We start from the raw sequence: 17,719 nt of genomic DNA, 5'->3' as shown, positions 1-17,719 counted from the left end.
AGAGGTTGAGCATCGACCAGGGATCCAGGAGTCGGGGTTCAATTGTGCAGGTTGCGGGCTCCATCCCCAGTAGGGGGCGTGCAGGAGGCAGCCGATCAATGACTCTCATCATTGATGTTTCTATCTCTCTCTCCCTCTCCTTTCCTCTCTCTGAAATCAATAAAGATATATATATATATTTTTTAAAAAGCCCACATTGTTTCTAAGATACCTTAATTCTCACTATAAACTAGAAATGAGTTACCTTTCTGCAGAATGTCTTCCTCAGTTTACAAAAGAGATATGTTAGTTCTCTCTGGTCTGCGGTTTCACTTTCTGGGTTTTAGTTACCAGTGGTTAGCCTCTGACTGAAATATGAAATGGAAATTTCAGAAATAAAAAATTCTTAAGTTTCAAATTGTGCACCATTCTGAGTAGCATGACGAAATCCTGTGCTGTCCCATTCCATCCCTCCCAGGATGGGAATCATCCTTTTGTCCTGTGAATCCACGAAATCCACGCTGTATGTACACTACCATAGGATATTTCAAGAGAGAGACACCACATCCACTAACTTTTATTACAGTTTATTGTTATAATTGTTCTAGTTTATTATTAGTTATTGTTGTTAATTGCCTAACTTATAAATTAAACTTCATCATAGGTATGTATATGTAGGAAAAAACATAGTGTATATAGGGTTCAGTACTATTGTGGTTTCAGGCATCCACCCAGGGCCTTGGAACATATCCCCCTCAGGTAAAGGAGGCTACTTTATTTTTCCTTTGGACTTTATCTCTTTATTTTCATATATATATATTTTTAAATATATCTTTATTGATTTCAGAGAGAGGGAAGGAGAAAGAGAGAGAGATAGAAACATCGATGAGAGAGTCATTGATTGGCTGCCTAGCCTGCAACCTGGGCATGTGCCCTGACCAGGAATCGAACCCCGATCACCTGGATCCTAGGTCGACGCTCAACCGCCGAGCCACGCCTGGCTGGGCTATTTTCATATATTAATTTCAGTTAAATTCAATTATGATCTTCCTAAAATAATTGTGTCTACCTACCACTGAATATGCTATTTCTTAGGGTAATGTCATACAATCTGGTAAGGCCTAAGCTTAAAATTTTTTAAAAATTAACAATTAATATAATAGAACAGAATTTCATTAACAGTAATGTCCAAATAACCTCAAAATGTTTATGCCTCTTCCTAGATAACTTGCTTTATTAATTCTCCATAGGATTTGTGGAAATTTTTATTTGTGGTAGTCCACATTTTGAGAGAGATGAAAATGATTATTAAAATGTACCTTAAAATGTGTTTTCTTTGAGTATGTATCGTCTCTATAACTATAGGACATAAATTACCATAAAGTATATGTTATGTTCCCTTTTCAGCACTCTGGGATTCTGTACTAGTAAGGACATCTGCAAGAACTACATTGACCATCTTTAGAACATTTTGAATGTGGGTGCAGGCCTCAGTATTAAAGCTTATTTTGCAGACAAGACACATGTTTTATATGCTTTTGTAAGAATAGAATCTTTAAAATAACTTCAAATCCTCAGACCCATATGAAAGAGGAAAGTGGGTAAAAAGTGGAAAGTGAGACATTTTTTAGTTTTCCTTCCTCCAAATGTAAAGATATGTATTCTTTCCTAACAGTGTTAATATGTATCAATAGTCTGTACTTTTAACTTTTGGTACCTGATAATTCCAAATGTTTGCTTTATATATGCTTTTTAGATGCCCTAATGTGAATCTGCAAAAGCTACCAGAAGAGTGGTTATGGAACGTTTTAGAGGAAATTAAATGCAGCGATCCTTCATCTAAACTCTGTGCTACAAGGCGCAGCGCTGGAATTCCTTTCTACATACAGGTACTTATCCACAGGACATAGCCATTTGTTTATTTGTCTTTTGATAATAGTGAATTCTGATCCGCTTGACGTGAGGGAGCATTGCGTAAGAGACATTTCTGTCTTTTCAGTACTATAGCATTTGTAGCTTTGTTTTAATGTGTGGACAGTATGTTCCTGTGACAGATCTGTTCTTGGAACAAACCCTCTAAGAGGTCAGCCTTGTAATGAACAGAGGGTAGTGTAGATTTCTGCCTGGTTGTTAAGTAGACATCACTGTGGCACATTCATTGCTCACTTCCAGGAAGTGCACATGTTGCCCTTTTTTGAATTAGAAAAAAATAGTCTTCCTCTCGTTTCAAAACCCTTAAGACTGTAGGCAACCAGGGTTAACAGTTTTTTTTAAATGCTTCCATAAAATGTTTGTGTATGAAATAATCCTAATAGTCACTAACATTTATAAGTACTCCTTTCATATATATTATCTCACTTAATCCTTCCTCAAGCCCTATGAAATAGGTCCTGTTATTGTCTCTATATTATAGATGAAGAAACTGGAGCTTATAAAACTTAGTGACTTGCCAGAGGCCACAGAGATAGTAGGAGCAGAATTAAGACTTGAGCCCAGGCAATCTGACTCCCGAACCCCTCTCCATATGAGAATGAGTGTGTGTGAGGGTGTTTTCTTTTTTAATACAAATGAAAATTTAAATATAGGACCCCTTTTGAGTTTGTAGTATTTTCTTTTATCCTATGGATTTTCCAGTGCTACAATTTGATAATATCCAGATAGAGGCTCTTTTGTGAAGAATTAAATAACTGATCGATCTCCAGTGAGTTTCCAAGTTCTCAAAATAAATTTTATCCAGAAGATGTTTTGTTTTTGTTTTTTAAATTAAGAATGTTTTCATGTTGGGTAAATTTGTTACTAAAACTGACTTTATTTTATCGGAGACCTGCCACCTAATTATGGTCCTAAAAGAGTTGTCAACAAGAGCCATTCTTAACCTCTAGAATTATATAATTAACAAGCAAACTAGAAGTGACCTTAGAGATCCCATGATATCATCTTTACCTTATTTTACAGATGAAGAATCTGGGAGATGGAGAGGTTAAACTACTTGCTCAAGTCCACATGGCTTAATGAAGTTGCTTGATACCACATGTTTTTCTAAAGGGAATTTTGCATTTTGGGATTGATTCTGAGAAGTAGCAAAATAAGAACCTTGTTAATTTTATGTTGTTTTTCCATAGGCACTGTTGGCATCTGAACCGAAGAAAGGCAAAATGGATTTGTTGAAAATAACAATGAAAGAGTTAATCTCTTTGGCTGGGCCTACTGATGACTCACAAAGTACAGTTCCCCAGGTAATAATAGAAATACACAAACCCTGCTAGGAAGGCAATGGTTTTTAAATCTTTACTATACTTAAAAAGAAAAAAAAAACTATCCACTCTTGAAGATAGGACAGACATTTGAAGCTTATTTAGATTTTGTTTGTTTGTTTTGTTTCATTTTGGTTTTTCCTATCCATAAAATAAGCCATTGCTTTAATTGATATACAGGGTGTCCCCAAAAATGTATATACACTTTGAATAAAGTGTTTATTAAAATACATTTCATTTTCAAAATGTAAGAGAATCTACAGCCATCAGCTGTTAAAGTATGTATACATTTTTTTTTGGACACCCTGTATATTAACCAAAATGAACTAGTTTTAAACTCTAGTGAAAACATCCAACTTAGATATTTTGTAATATTTATTGTTGCATCTCAGAATTTAAAACTGAATGTGCTGTCACCTTAAAATTTCATGTGTGTTTCTTCAGGTTGATCTACATTTTTAAGTTGAGCAGTTGAATCCCTAAAATGTAGTGCCTGACTTTTGGTATATTAAGATTTTAATTTTAGCTAGTATTTAGTCCCTTTTAGTCACTGCTAAAGTTAAGCATGTGTATATGTTAGTGTATGAAGTTGGGTTACTACTCCTCCCTGCTCCACCCCACCCCACCCCACCCCAGCATGGTAAATGCCTGTCAAATACTTCTTACCTAGGCTTTCTCAGTAAATGGTTCATAGCTGGATACTTCTTGTCTAGGCTTTCTCAGTACGTGCTTCATTATAGGACATTCCTGCTCAACTGTGGGAGGCCTGTGCTACATCAGGAAACAGAGTGAAAGCTGAAATGTACAATACGTACATATGATTTCATTAATCACCTTTTAGAAATGATCATTTTAAGATATGTTCCAATAAAATGTGAAAAAGAAAACTCCTTCTCCCTGGCCAGTGTGCTCAGTGGTTAGAGTATCAGCTGGAGCACTGGAGGGTCCCGGGTTCAATATCTGGTCAAGGGTACCAACCTGGGTTGCAGGTTCAGTCTCCCCCCCCCCCCCCCGCCCCTATCTGGGCACACGCCGGAGGCAACTGGTCGATGTGTCTCTCTCACATCGATGTTCCTCTCTCTCTCTCTCTTTCTCTCTCACTCTCTCTCCCCCCCTTCTCCTCCCTCCCTTCCACTCTCCCTAAAAAAAAAAAAAAAAAAAAAATCAGTGGGAAAATATCCTCAGGTGAAGATTAACAACAAAAAAAAGAAATTAAAAAAAAAAAAGTGAGTATATGTTTTTCATTGTTGGGGTTTGGTTTGTTGTTTTTCTTTTTGGTCTGTGGGTAGGATTTTTAACTATTGATTTTCTTTATATAATGGAAATATATATCTAGCTTTTCAGTTTCTCCTCAGATTTATTTTAAGTTCTTTTTTTCTAGGAAATTGTTCATTTTGTCTTAATTTTTTCCAATTGACTAAGGCAGTATTATTCATAGTATTATTTTTTGTTTTATTCTCTGATATATCTATATTCATGTCCCCTTTGGTATTTATGATATTGCTTATTGTCTTCTCTCTCTTCTTGCTTAGTCTTGCCAGAAGTTTCTGTTTGTTTTTTTAAAAGATTTTTAAAATTGATTTTTAGAGAGAGAGGAAAGGAGAAGGAGAGAGAAACACTGATACGAGGGTGAAATATTGATCAGCTGCCTCCTGCACAACCCCCGCCGGGGATCGAGCCAGCAACACAGGCACGTGCCCTGACCGGGAACCAAACTGGCGACCTTTGGGTGTGTGGGATGACACCCAACCGACTGAGCCAGGGCTGTTCTATTTCAAAGAATCAGCTTTTGAATTTGTTAATGCTCTTAGTTGTATCATTGCTATTCTCAAATTTTCTACTCTTTTTAATTTTCTTTCTCTATTTTGACTTTATTGTTCTTTTTTTATTGTCTTAATCAGACACTTAGCACATTCATGTTTAGTCTTTTTTATTTTTTTAAGTTCCACTCAACATGCATCCCACAAGTATTGATGATGTAGCATCTTTGTTATTGTCCAGTTCTAAATAGTAAATATTTTTCTTTGACCAGTATTTTAAAATGTGTTAGTTTAAAAAGTATTTTAAGAAAATAGATTTCCAACTTTATTCCACTATGATCAGGTCATAATCTGCAAGATATTAAATATTTGGTATTTGTTTAAACTTTATTTGTGGCTAGGCTTGAGGTCATTTTAAAAAGTAAATGGTTCATGAAAACAGTGTTGTCTCTGTTAGGTGTAGGATTCTACATGTCTGTTGGATCAAGCTTTTTATTATTATTATTATTACACCGTTCAAATTTACTAACTTTGTAAAAATGGATTTATCAGTTATTGATGTGTTATATTAAAACCTGCAGTTTCATTTGTGGATTGTCTGTTTCTTCTTGTAAATTGATAATATTTTTGTTTTGAAGCTATGCTATTAGGTATGTACATATTTAGAACTACCACAGCCTTTAACCCACAACTAATTTTGAACTTTTTATTCTAGGTTCATGCTTTAAATATTCTTAGAGCCTTGTTCAGAGATACACGTCTGGGAGAAAATATTATTCCTTATGTTGCTGATGGAGCTAAGGCTGCAATCCTAGGCTTTACATCACCAATCTGGGCAGTAAGTGCCTTTGTCATTTATTTTCATTGACTTAATTACACTTCTGAGTAGGTTGTAATAAACTGAATCATTCACTGAATGATAAAAAATATGTGCTGCATTTTATCAAGGAGTTTCTTTAAAGGATAAATCCTTGGATCGAGCTACATTTTCACTCTTGATATTTTATGATTGCATACTATCTCTTTGTTGGCTTATGAGCCATAACTTTGTTTTTGTATTTTAGGGATTGCTTTAGGGTTTATAGTCTGTATCTTTAACATCGCAGTCTGTCCTCAAGAGATAGTTTAGCACTTCACTTGATGTGTGAACCTGGCAGTGGTACTTGATTTCCTCCTCCTGTTCTTCGTGCTGTTACACATTTTGCTTTTATGTATATTGTAAGCCCATACTATGTTGTTATTTTTGGTTAAACTATTAATTATCTCTTTTTAAAAATACACCATTTTTACCATTTTTAAGTGTGCAATTCAGGGACATTAAGTACATTCACGATGTTGTGCAGTCATCACTGCTGTCCATTTTGAGAGCATCATCCCAAACCAAAGCTCTGTACCCATTAAACAGTAGATGCCCCCCCCTCCCTTCCCCTATCACCTGGAACCTGTGTTCTACTTTCTGTCTCTGTGAATTTGTCTAGTCTAGGTACCTCATATTAAATGGAATCATACAATATTTGTCCTTTTGTGTTTGGATTATTTCAGTTGGCATAGTGTTTTTAAGGTTGAGCCATGTTGTAGCATGTATCATAATTTCATTCCTTTTTAAGACTGAATAATATTCTATTGTATGTACATATGACATTTTGTTTATTCGTTCATCTCTTGGACATTTAGGTTGTTTCTTTTTGGCTATTGTGAATAATGCTTTAGTGAACATTAACATTGGTGTACAAATACCTGTTAGAGTCCCTGCTTTCAATTCTTTTGTGTTTGTCATATGGTAATTCTGTGTTTAACTTTTTTTTTTTGAACTATACCTTTATTGATTTCAGAGAGAGGAAGGGAGAAGGAGAGAGAGAGATAGTAACATCAGTGATGAGTCATTGATCAGCTGCCTCCTACATGCCTCCTGCAGGGGATCGAGCCTGCAACCTGGGCATGTGCCCTGACTGGGAATTGAACCCCGATCACCTGGATCCTACGTCAATGCTCAACCGCTGAGCCATGCCCAGCCGGGTTGTGTTTAACTTTTTAAGGAATATTTAACTAGATTGCATAGTGGTAGCACCATTTTATGCTCTGATTAGCAATGCACAGAAGATCTATTTTCTTTACATTCTCGCCAACACTTGTTATTTTCTGGATTTTTTAAAATAATAGCCATCCTAATAGATGTGAAGTGGTATCTCATTCTGGTTTTGATTTACATTTCCCTGATGATTAGTGATGTTGAGCTGGAAGCAAAATGGCTCTTAGTATCTTAATTTCTTTGTTGTGGATACTGTGAGCTCTGGTATCAGTGTGTTGAGTGATTGCTATAAATATACTCCATCAAAAGGTGAAAAAACAAACACTCAAAGCATTAAAATGGGTGAGGTTAAATACTGAGTCACTTTTTTTTTTGCAATATAATTGCTGTCCAGAAACTTTTTGATTCAGAACCCTAAAGATAGTGGGCAATACCCAGTATAGTTGTTGGATTTAAGCAAGTAAAACTTGCATGTTTTTTCATGATTCTTGGGAGAAACACCATGATTTTATTTTTATCCTATATCATCATGCCTTCTAAAATAAAGGAGACAAACCTATGGCTTACAGATGTTTGGTATCTGGCTTTAAATAAAAAAAAAAAGACTTGGCAAGATGAGAGGAGAAAAACTAGACCTTAATACATTACCTGTAGAATGAAGAATTTTGTAGAAAGGTAAGCTTTCCAATTAGCTGCACAAACCATTTCATAACTACATGATGCACCCCTAATCGAGAGTCGGTGCCCTGAAGCGCAGCCAAAGGCACAGATGCCCAGTGTAAAACAGAATCCCCAAGGTTGCCACCCCTTGCCTGGAAAATTGTACATCTTCCTGTAATAAAGACGGCTGTCTGAAATTCTGTCTAGGAGCATTGCCTAACTGCGCCAGAGGACACAGTGTTTACCCTATGCTTTTACAGGAAGTGGAGCAATACCTGTGTGCCCTCAGTTGAATCACAGAGGTAGGAATGTGGCTTGACCATCAGGAACAATAGAGATCATAAAGCCGGTTGCCAGAAACATCAGTATTATTTTCTTCAAGGCATTAGTTCAAGGTGAACAAAGCAATGTTCTCTGTGAAAGGGTTTTTGCAAAGTGAAACCTGGTAACCTTCCCAACTTTTTGGCAAAATGAAAGTATCAGAAAAGAATGCTTCGTTTATTTAAAAAGCCTTTTTTGAGACCTTTTTAAAAGTAACACGTGCACTACAGAAATTTTGAATGAAGGAAAGCATAGAACAAGTAAAAGACCTTTGAACTACCGTACAGGCATACAGTAGTCATTGTTAGCATTCCGATGCGTGTGCTTCCTGTTTTCTCTACGTGGGTTTACAGCTGTCTAGTATTCACATGTACATGTGTATCACAAAAGGCTGCATAAATAGTTTTGTTTTTATAGTTTTATAGTTTTATTTGGGGGGAATCTTCCTTTTTAATACTAGTTATAAAGGAATCTCCTTGTTTCTACTCAATTTGTTTGCTTTACTAAAGAAAATACCATGGCTATAATGATGCATATATTTATTTAATAAATTGATTGTTATGTTTCCTTCCTTGTAAAAACCTAAAATACACCAAAATTGTAAATCAACATAATCAATGAATGTGAAGAAGTCTTCATTTTACAAAACAATTTACTACAGCATTCTCTGTTGAAGTCATTTAAAGAGTGATTTTTTTCTGAATGCCTTTGAAATATGGTTTGATTTACAGAAATCTGATTTGTACACATTTTCTCAGGAATACATCTTATACTTAATGGTGACTACATTTGTACTTCTGCCAATTATTTTTTTCTAATAATTTAAAGAGGAAAAAAAACACAAGTAAAATGAACTTAATTTTAATTTTGCAGTAAAGGAACATTTTCCAGGAAGCATTCATGTATATGTTTAATTTGTTTTTACAGGTTCGTCAACCTTTTGTATTGAGACCATACAAATCTTTTGGTCTTTACCACCTATTAGGCATTTTTTAAAATACAGGGGAAATGTATTGTAAACATATTAGGCATTAAGCACACCTACTGTGTTGCAGATGGTACATTAAGCACTAGGAATAGAAGGATAAATAAGATGTAATCATAATAATGGCTGTCTTATTAGGTATTTTCCATGTGCCTGGCATCATTTACATTATCACACTTAATGCTCAGAGCAGCCCTGCAAGGTAGATTGTATTATTATAATTCCCATTTTACAGATAAGGAAAACAAGGCTCAGAGAGGTGAAATAACCATGTCAAAGGGCACACAACTGTTATCCGTCTGATTCGAGAATCTGTCCTGTTATAGGGGAGAGTTTCGGGTGTTACAGGAATACAGAGAAGGTGCATTTTACCTACCTTGTAGGGTTTTGGACCTGTTCTTTAGCTGGAGATACAGCCTAGGTGCCAAAGTTTTATTGCGTGGTACAAAGCAGCAAGAATAAAGGAAAAAGGGGACTGAGGCAAGGAAAGAGGAAAGACATTACCAAGCCGGCCTGAACTTGCAGGAAAACTGAGCTGGTTGTATAGTCATGTGATATATCTTCTAGACAGGCCATGTGAAACTTACCACCTCTTGGAACAGTCCCATCTCCTGTCTTTTATTGGTCAAAGTTCACACCTTGGGGCATTAACCCAGCTTGGGCAGGTGTTGGCACAACCCTTGGTCAGCTGCTAGAGAAGCCAGAACCCATTCCCTGTGATATAGCTTCTCATCTGCATCTGGATGTGACTGGATGAGCCACAGCTGCATGGGTGTAGTTGGGACAGACCTAGAGTTTGAAACTGTGGCTCCCAGTTTGAAAAACCCTGCACCTAATAGGAGAGTAATGGGATCTGATTGATGTGGTGAAAGTAGAGACTCAGTTGCAGGGTGGCAAGAGGGAACAATCAGGAAACTATCGTAATAGTTCTGCCAAGAGATGGTGGCTCAGAATAGAGAAATATTAGTAAAGATGGTGACAACTGATAATCTTTGACATATTTTGGAGATGAAGCTAGTTTAGTTAAAAATTTAGATAATAAAGTAATTTATAGGTACACATGTGTGGAAACAGATTTTTCTGGGCAGTGTGTGGAAGCAGACATTACTGGGAATTCCCTTTTCTGTGTTCAGTGACTGTGGAACACCTAAGCTGCTTTCCCGGCACCCTCATTGCAGGGCACATAGCTCATTTTCCAACTGGCCCAGAATTCCACTGACTATGCCATTGTGGGGTCCTTCTAAGACTCACACTGGGCTTTTATTTCTATCTGATGTATCTTTGGTTTGCTTCCCTTAGGCCAGTTCTGCTTCACAGTTTGCAGTGGGTTTCAGAGGAAAAAGAGCCTTTCAGATCTTCCCGGTAGCACTGCCACATGTACTCTGTGCTCCGTTGGCACCAACATCTCCAAGCCTTGTGGCAGTTGTAAAGTTGCCACAAGGGTGCCAGGCTGAGGTCTGTGTGGTGCTGACACCCAGCCATGCTCTGCCTTTCAGGCTATATGGGTTGGCACGAAGCTTTATTCATTCACAGGAAGAGAACTTTTCTCTTAATTCATGTGTAGGCGGTGTATGAGTTAGTGAAAGTGTATGGTGTATAAATGACCATATCACATAGTGATTGCACATGGGAAGCTCTCCATTCATATTTTAAATATTTGTCAAGGGAGCATTTATGTTATATAAGAAAAACCATACATATGTTACCAAATGTGTGCTGTACATATTGTACACACATATATACATGCATACTCACTTCTACGTACGTACACACAGTTTTGTGACACTTAATACTTTTTCATTTATCTAACTTTTCTATAACTTAAACGCCTAGATGGAAGCTTTTTCATGCTAGAAAGGAGGAAAAAGTCTATATACTCAGTGAATAGAAGGGAAAATTGGGGTAGCAGTTGTCTGTCTGTAGCTCTCATGGGGCTTGGGCAGAAGGAGGCAGGGGAACAGGAAGGTTCTCTGGTGCTTCCCTGTGATGAGGACTGATGGTTGCTGGAGTTATTTGGACTCAGAATAGCCAGAACAGTCTCAAAAAAGAAGAGTTGGAGGACTCACATGCCAAAAAATTAGTTCAGAGCAACAGTAAACAGTGTGGTGCTGGCATAAGGATAGATACATATAAATCAATGCAATAGAATTAAGAGTCCATAAATAAAACCCAACATTTGGTTAAAAAGGTGCCAAGGCAATTAAATGAGGAAAAGAATAGTTTGTTTAACAAATGATACTGGACAAGTGGATATCCACATGCAGAAGAATGAATTTGCTTTCTATCTTAACCATATTAAAAAATTGCCTCAATGTGGATCAAACTGCTAAATGTAAGAGCTAAAATGAAAACTTCTAGAAGAAAACAGTAGATGTCAATCTTTGTGACCTTTAGCTAGGAAACGGTTTCTGAGGTTTGACACCTAAAGCATAAGCAACAACAACAAAAAGATAAGATTTGATCAGAATTTAAATTGTTTCAAAGTATATCATCAAGAAAATGAAAAGACAATTGACAGAATGGGAGAAAATATTTACAAACCATATATCTGATGATCATATATTGATTAGTATCCAGAATATATAAAGAACTGTTAGAACTCAATGATAAAAAGACAATCCTATTAAAAAATGGACAAAGAGTTTGAATACATTGCTCAAAAGAAAAGATGTACAAGTAGTCAGTAAGCACAGGAAAAGATGCTTAACAGCAGCACTCATCAGGGGAATGCAAATCAAAACCACAGTGTGATACCGTTTCACGCCTACCAGGATAGCTGTAATAAAAAAGATGGGCAAGAACAGGCGTTGAGGAGGGTTTGGAGAGTTCATGAAATTGGAACCCTCGTGCATCGCTGGTGAGAGTGTAAAAAGGCGCAGCCACTTTAGCAGTTCCTCTAAAGGTTGACAGTTACCATATGATCCAGTAGCACCACTTCTAGGTGTACGCCCAAGAGAAATGAAAACATGTTCACATCAATGTTTATAGCATCACTATCCAGAATAACCCCAAAGTGGAAACACCCTATATGTCCATCAGATGATGAGTAGATTTTTAAAATGAGGTGTGTCCATACAGTGGAATATTATTCAGCCATAAAAGGGAATGCCATACTGATATAACATGGGTTAAAGCTGAGAACAGCTAAGCGTAGGAATCCAGACATGAAAGGCTGCATATTGCTCCATCTCATGAATAGGAAATGTCCAGAATAGACACATCCATAGAGAAAGAAAGTAGACTAGTGCTTGCCTAGTGCCGGAGGATAGGGAATGACTACTCGTGTGTGGTCAGCCATTCATTCTCTTCAGGTTTCGCATTCTCGGATTCAACCAACTGCAGTAGAAAATATTGGGGGGGGGAGGGGAATCCCATAAAATTTTTAAGAGCAAAAGTTGAATTTGGCACATGCCGAGGACTGCACTGGATCCGCAGGAATGAAGTGATGTGTAGGTGCACCTGCAGCAGCCTGTCTGCAGCCACTGTGCCATTTTATACAAGGGGCTTGCGCAGCCTCAGACCCTGGTATCCTCGGGGGCCCTGGAACCACTCCCCTGTGGATGCCAAAGGACAGGTTATAGAGATGAACGTATTCTGGAATTAGGTGGTGATGGTAGTTTCCTACTTTGGGAATGTGATAAAACCACTGAACAGCACCCTTTAAAATGGTGGACTTTAGGGTATGTGAGTTATATCTCAGTAAAGGGAAAATTACTTTTCAAAAAAGTCTTAAAAGGTCATCACTTGGTCACCTTTGGAGGTTGCTTTCGCATGAATTCATTCTGCAAGCTGGTGAACTTGTAGAAATCATTCTGTACTAACTGCTGAGTGACAGGGTAACCAAGTAGCTGATGATGGAAAGCTTTTTTTAAAATAGCAGCTTTTCTGAAAATTGTAACCAATTAATGGTAGAATATCACCATTTTGCTACACATACTGGAATAGGTAATGATGATTATTGGCTGCTAATGGGGGAACTTGGTAATGGAATGGGTCAGCCTGATGAGACTGGAGCCCACCGATGCACGTGAACATTACTAAATGGCATTGTGTGTCCTGCCTCCTGCCTGATGAATCACAGGAACGTTTTCATCTTGGTGGCACATGTCCACTCTGTAACTGTCCTCTGGCGATTTGATTGGGGCGTCCTAGGCGGGCATCGTCTTTCGTCACTGGCGCTCCTGCTCAACACTCCTGCATCTGGCAGCCCTGGTCAGAAAGTTCAGTTTAGGGCAAGATGGAGATTGTGTTTTTCTGCTTTCTTCTTCTTCTTATGTTTTTGTGTGATTCCTCAAAGGAGACAGGGTCCTAGATGACCAGTTCATCTTAAACCTAGGAGACTTTAGAAACTAAATCAGTAGACTAGGTAAGAGGTGATCAAGCCCCGAGCTAGGGCAGAGGTCATGTTGATTGAACTAAGAGGGCAGTTGGTTTGTTGTTTGGGGATATTAGGCAGGGCATAGTAGGGGCTTCATTAATGTTTGTTGACTGTTGAATGTACACAGGTTAATTCATCCGATTTTAGGGTTTCATTGTGATTTTTGTATGAATCGTGCCAATGTATGTGCAGTCCCCGTCTAGAGTTACCAGGCATGAATTGAGTCAGTCTTGGGCTTCTAGAGGAGAGGTTGCAGACTAGGGCTGATTGGTCAGATCTAGCCTGCAACTGTGTTTTATTTGGCCTCTACGATGGTGTTCTTTTTCCCCCCTTTAATTTGTTGCCAACATTTCAAAATAGTGAAATTTCACATAAAAATTGGGGTTTCTGGCTTCTCTTGAAAAAGAAGAGAATCTGGCAACACTGGGCTTCCATTCCCTCATGGCAGCAACTCAGCTGAAGCTGAACAGTGACTTCATTAGACCCAGTTCTCTCTGCTGCTCTGAGCATTTGAGTTTGTGACCCTGACTGCAGGGCTTTCAGAAGCTATTTTCTAAATCTTACATTGTTCCTTTTTATTACCTTTCTTCTTATATTGCTATTGAAACATGCCATATAATTGTGACCTATCTCATTAGAATATAAGTTCTGTTTGCAGTAAATTTGTGTCTTCTGTTTCTGATATTCTCTGTGGTGCTGGTATAGACCCACTCTAGTGAAGTCACTGTATATTTGTACGTCTCCACTCTGCTTTGGCAAGGTAATTGAGGAAGCCCAGTCATTCAAGATATTTTTGTGAGCAAGCGAATCATCTTGATACATTGGTTTGGAAATAGATATGCTCTATTAGTATCATTTTGAAGAAATTCATGTTTATTAGTGATAACTTTTCTCTTATTTTTGTTTACTAGTTGTTTCAGATCATTTTAGGGTTAAAATTACTTTATTAGGTTACTGGCATTGTGGCGTTAATAAACAACAGTTTGGAAATGAAATATTATCTTGGACATGTTAATAATGTGGATTATTTTAGTTAGGCGTTATAAATATTTCTCACAGGTAAATAATTACAGAAAGCATATGGAAAATGAATTGTTTCTTTAAAGAAGTGTTATTTGGTGATACAAATACAAAGAGGTAATGAAAACAATTGGTAGTAATATTATAAGTATAGGAAAGAGCTATATGTGTGCATGTAGTTGGATTGTAGAGTTCAGTTTAAGAGGAAGTCATTGAGTCAAATACTATAAAGTTTTTGAAAACTGTCTTATTTTTATGAACACAAACCTTATTTTCTTTAGCCCCACGCTAGCCAATTGGGTAATAATTTTTAATGTCTAGTTTGAACATTGTAATTGTTGGTTTCATGCCATGAATATTTCTTAACCTTTATTGTGTATTTATTTTACATTAGGTGAGAAACTCATCCACACTTCTCTTCAGTACCTTGATCACAAGAATATTTGGAGTTAAAAGGGGAAAGGATGAACTTTTCAAAAAAAATACGTAAGCTCCATCTACTGTTAACTTTGCTTTTTACAAAATATTTCCCAGCCCAAGATAATTTTTGGAATTCTGCTTGCTTTTATAGGTTCATCTAGAGCATAAAACTCTAAAAATACTGAAATAAATTAACCTATGCTGCCAAATTCTAAAAGTTCTTGAACAAAAATATCTACTGTTTAATAAGTTGATGTTTCAAAGCAATGAAAATATAGGAAGGTAGCAAGGGCTGAAATGTAGAGCTTGTTTCTCAGTGTAACAGCTAAAGTTTTTTTTATTTCTTTGCATCTTCAGGTATTCCTGAAATGTCCTAAATTTGCTTTTTCTTGATGGGTCATCAAGTACTAGCTTGTGCAATATCTTGCTTTTATAGCGGGAAATTTAAATGTTTATGATACAGTCATCAGTAACATGTCCCACATTACCTCTGCGTTAAATTAGATGTTGGCCACACAGAATAAACAATGCTTTTTTTCACCTTTAGGTCTTTCGTGTTATGTTAACTCTCTAAGATGTTTTTTTCTTAAGGTTTTCTAATGTCTGGAAGGAAATCTATTGAAACACTTTGATTATGGGTAATTTTTAGGTACAGAGTACAAGTTCTGTTCGTTGGTTTTTAAAGAGAAGTTTTGAATAGCTGTTTCTTTAGTTGTAGTCTGGTGACTTGCAGTTGTTAACACTAGGTGTCGCTGTTGCTACATGTTTAGTTATTTTCTTCGTTCAGGATCCAGTTTGGCCCAGTGGGGTTTCTCTTGATCTAGAGATAAATCAGCCCTAGTCCTCTCCTACCTAAGAAAGTTGATTATCACACTTTTAATTTAAGTTTTAAACTTTTGTGTATTAAAATATGTTTTCTTGTGGTGGAACTGAGTCTGAGTCTTAGGAATTAGACTATATCATGAAGTAATTTTATGATGCCCTGTTGGTAATTCTAATGAAACCGACTGGCAGTTTTGAATTGTCATTTAAATTCCTACTGATCACCCTATAAAATTCAATAAATATTTAAAAGGAAGGCAACTGGCTATAAGTATGAATCCCCTGAGTATATTCAGGAAATACCAGAGAGATTTTTTTTAACCAAGTTGTATTTTTAAAATAATGATAACATTATTCTTTTGAAAGGATGATTATAATTTTTACTATTTAGCTGGTTCCTAAATAATTCTTCCTGTCAGTAGTTTGAAATTACTAATACTTGTTTCTCCTTAGCTTTATTTTGTTAATAATTCTACAAAATGCCAAAAAGTTTAAGACAGTTTGGTCATATTATAAGGCCATGATAAATAATGGTATAAATAAAATACGATACGAAGTTATCAAACAAGTGAAGTTAATGTTTAAAACAGGACTTGAAAATGAAGAAATGTGTGTTTCCCTTTTCCCTTTTATGAAGTGAGCAATTCTTGGTTGTGTAAATAAACTTGGCTATGTACAAGAGAAAATGGTCAGATTAATTTTATTTCGGAATAGCACAGGGAAACCACACTGTTTTGATCTTTTTGCCCAAGGCAAGCTGATGGGAACCTCTGTTATAAATTCATTACTCTTAATTAAGAAAGGTTACAAAATAGATAACTTTCCTAGAAAGAGGGAAATGGAATATTCATATAATTGTTTTGAGTAAAGTTCAAAAGTGAAATGGAATTAAGAAGTAATTTTTTTTTAATGTGATGAACATTTTTGATAAGAGCCTTTAGTTCAATAATCTAACAATTGGCCCTAGCCAGTTTTGCTCAGTGGTTAGAGCATCGGCCCTTGGACCGAAGGGTCCTGGGTTTGATTCCGGCCAAGGGCATGTCCCAAGCCCGGGTTGGCATGTGAGCAGGAGGCAACCAATTGATGTGTCTCTCTCACATCTATGTTTCTATCTTTCTCTCCCTTCCACTCTCTGAAAAGCAATAGAAAAAATACCCTTGGGTGAGGGCTTAAAATAATAATATAATTGCCATCACCATCTAAGGACTGGTACATCATTATGTATACAAGGTTTCTGTTCTCTGTTTAACCCTTAAAGAGTATATTTCTTGGCAGCACCCACTAGATTTATTCTGCAAAACCTTTAGTGTCTTAAATTTGCTGTTACTTATAATGGTTCTTCTAGTTGTCGTTTGTTTGTTTATGTCACTTTTTGTTGAAATGCTTTTATGCCCATTCCCTACAGTATTAACTCCCTGAGGGGCAGAACCTTTTCCATCTTTTGTGTGTATATGTAATGGGCACTTTAAGGATGCTAGTAATAATGCTGTCCTGTTGGTGGGTTACTCAACCATCGGATGACTAAACTCAGCTGATGAGACTTCAGACAGTTAAATCTACTTTCACAGCCGCAGATTGTTCTGCACACATCTTGCAAATGTGTGCTCTTGGTCAGTAGGGAACTAGACATAAAAAGAACATCTGCTTTTCCTATCTAGTGAAAAAAATGCCTAGGAGTAAACAGACTTCGTTTCTATGCATTTTGCTGCCACCGGAGATGACCTTAATAGACCCCCTCATCCTCTTTAAACTTCAGTTTCTCCATCTGTATAACAGGAATAAGATCCGTGCCCTGTACTCATAGGGCTAGGGTGCGGGTAAAGAAATTATTAACACTTTGTTTTCTTTTAAAATATTGGAAGTCCGCCAGGCCGTGCGTGGCTCAGCGGTTGAGCGTCAACCTAGGATCCAGGTGATCGGGGTTCGATTCCCGGTCAGGGCACATGCCCAGGTTGCGGGCTCGATCAATGACTCTCTCATCATTGATGTTTCTATCTCTCTCTCTCCCTCTCCTTTCCTCCCTCTGAAATCAATAAAGATATATTAAAAAATAAATAAATAATAAAATAAAATATTGGAAGTCCTATGCAA

At 36.9% G+C, this 17,719-nt stretch overlaps 1 protein-coding gene across 3 annotated transcripts in view; it reads left to right on the top strand.

The window, feature by feature from the left end:
• The window catches only part of THADA (THADA armadillo repeat containing), a 266,071-nt gene that overhangs the window by 58,709 nt on the left and 189,643 nt on the right, over positions 1-17,719 (top strand). For all 3 annotated transcript variants that reach the window (XM_087823521.1, XM_087823522.1, XM_016204113.2), the window contains exons 23-26: positions 1,736-1,868; positions 3,102-3,215; positions 5,709-5,831; positions 14,781-14,872. In XM_087823521.1, coding sequence (XP_087679647.1) covers positions 1,736-1,868; positions 3,102-3,215; positions 5,709-5,831; positions 14,781-14,872 — 462 coding nt within the window. The remainder of the gene's footprint in view (positions 1-1,735; positions 1,869-3,101; positions 3,216-5,708; positions 5,832-14,780; positions 14,873-17,719) is intronic.

Source organism: Miniopterus natalensis, chromosome 13, assembly GCF_054644295.1.
Source record: "Miniopterus natalensis isolate mMinNat1 chromosome 13, mMinNat1.hap1, whole genome shotgun sequence".
NCBI classification, from domain to species: Eukaryota; Metazoa; Chordata; class Mammalia; order Chiroptera; family Miniopteridae; genus Miniopterus; species Miniopterus natalensis.
Note: the sequence above shows the minus strand (reverse complement) of the source record. Positions and strands in the feature narration are given on the sequence as shown.